The sequence below is a fragment of the Carlito syrichta genome, unplaced genomic scaffold (genome assembly GCF_000164805.1).
Source record: "Carlito syrichta isolate Samal-C Ts95f unplaced genomic scaffold, Tarsius_syrichta-2.0.1 Scaffold288362, whole genome shotgun sequence".
Classification (NCBI taxonomy): domain Eukaryota; kingdom Metazoa; phylum Chordata; class Mammalia; order Primates; family Tarsiidae; genus Carlito; species Carlito syrichta.
Genome location: NW_007232458.1, coordinates 34,884 through 36,816, shown reverse-complemented (window position 1 = coordinate 36,816; position 1,933 = coordinate 34,884). Strand labels below are relative to the sequence as shown.

Below are 1,933 nucleotides of genomic sequence, written 5' to 3'. Positions count from 1 at the left end.
AGGCCTGGGCCCCGGTCACGTCGCCCACCATCTTCCTGTCCCTAGACTGGGGAGACAGAGGGAGCCGGTGAGGGGACCGGCAGAGGCTCAGAGGAGAGCCAGGTCCTGTGACCCAGGGACCCTGGCTCCTCCCCAACCTGCTCCTCCCCCCACCCTTCCCAGAGATTCGGAACCACTCCTCCCTTCCTCACACTCTGGACTCTCCCGCAGCCTCAGGGCTCATCCTCCCTCCTCCCTGGCTCACCCCACCCTGGGGACGTCCCCTGGGTTCCTTTGCACTTTCTGAGAGGGCCTGGGGTGCCACGGTCTGTCCGGTCACTTCTGGTTTGGGGCTGCTGGGGTACCAGGCTGAGCCACCGAGTCCGGCCTTGCTCTGATCCTTATCCTTGTTCTTCTACAAGTAAGGTGCTTTGGCTCTGATTTTGCTGTCCTAGTCTGGCTTTTTTCATTATTTCTGCCCTTTGAGCATGCCCTACCTAAGTGTGGGGTTCTTTTCTTCATGAAATATCTCATTGGTAATGCCCTTTCCCTTAAAGTCTACATTGTTGAGCAATGATGTCGACGGACCAGCTCCCTTTTGGTTAATGTTTCTGCGGGTATCATTTTCTTTTCTTCTTTTTTCTTTGACCCAGTCAGCCCCATGCACACTCTTCCGGGTCCCGCCCTGGGGGAGCCCCGAGCCCCCACCTAGGTCTACACACACGCAGAGGAGGGCACACCAGGAGAGGAGACACGCCAACTCTCACACACAAGATCACACAGCCTCACCCCGGCCGCCCTGGGCCGGTGGAGCTGCCCGGCTCACAGGCACCTTCCCGGACGCCCCCAGGGGCCCACACGCACCTTCACGGAGTAGGCGAAGGCGATGAAGCCCAGACAGCAGACGTTCAGGAAGAGCGTGTTGAACAGGGACCAGACGACGTGGTCGGGCACGGAGGTGTCGCTGTGGACGTGGATCACGGTGGACGTCGTGGGAACGGGGCCGTGGGGCGTCCCCAGCACGGCCACCTCGTGCTCCTCCTTGAGCATCTCATAGTTCGGGGGGGCGCCGGCGCTGGCCCGAGTGAAGAAGGTCTGGGAAGTGTGGTGCATGGCTGGAGACGGGGGCGCTGCGGGGTCTGGGTGCTGGGAGCGCGTCTGCTTTCTCCTTCCCCAGCAGTTTCGATTTCTCGGTCTCTCTTTTTTTCCTGTTGTTGAACGAATTGGAGTTGGCTGGGGACCCGGGAGGGCGGGACCAATTCCTGAGTGTCATGTTTCACCAGGCCAGGGTGGGAGCAAGGATCGAGGGCCAAGTGGGAATGGGAGGGCACTTCCGGTCCCAAAACCCAAGTCGGCACAAGTCTCAGCTGACTCTCACCCCTCCTCTCTAGGGGTGGAGGAGTCCTGGGCGCTTCACCCGGCCTGGGAGTCTCCCCACCCCAGACGGCAATTGCAGGACTTCACTGTTCCCGTTCAGGGCCCTGCCTGGCCCCCCAGGGCCCCGCCCCAAGCCCACACCTTCCCTGTCACAGACCTTCTCTGCTGAAATCCATGGTCCTTCCCTGGGCTGCAGCCCTGCTTCGGGGGGGAGGGGGCCCTCAACCTCCCTGTGTCCTTCCAGGCTCAGGAACAGGGACCTTGGGGCTTGTTGCCTGGAGAGGAGGCTGTGGGGGGAGACTGGAAGATTCCAGGCCTGTGGAAGCTCCTCAGGGCTCAGGGAGACATGTTGTGCAACTCCACTCTCCTTCCCAGCCCGAGGGCCCAGCATGCCACCTAGGTTGGCTGGGTGGTTGCTGGGTAACCTGGGCTCTCGGCCACAGACCCAGCAGGAGGAACCCAGGGGCTGGACAGAGACAACTCGGGGGCTGTCGGGCCTGGGGACCCCTTCTCAGGAACAGGGAAAGGTCAGCTGGGTCACAGGACGGCCGCTCCGGGCCAGGCTGAGGGAGCAGCT

At 62.0% G+C, this 1,933-nt stretch overlaps 1 protein-coding gene across 1 annotated transcript; it reads right to left on the bottom strand.

Moving 5' to 3' along the window:
* Positions 1-4: 4 nt before the first annotated feature.
* On the bottom strand, positions 5-1,134 carry LOC103255722 (interferon-induced transmembrane protein 3-like; the record flags this gene model as incomplete). Its single annotated transcript, XM_008053679.1, has 2 exons — positions 844-1,134; positions 5-46 (listed from the first exon to the last, which is right to left on the bottom strand). Coding segments are annotated over exons 1-2 (291 nt in total), but the record flags the coding sequence as incomplete, so codon positions are not given.
* Between the last annotated feature and the right edge of the window lie 799 nt (positions 1,135-1,933).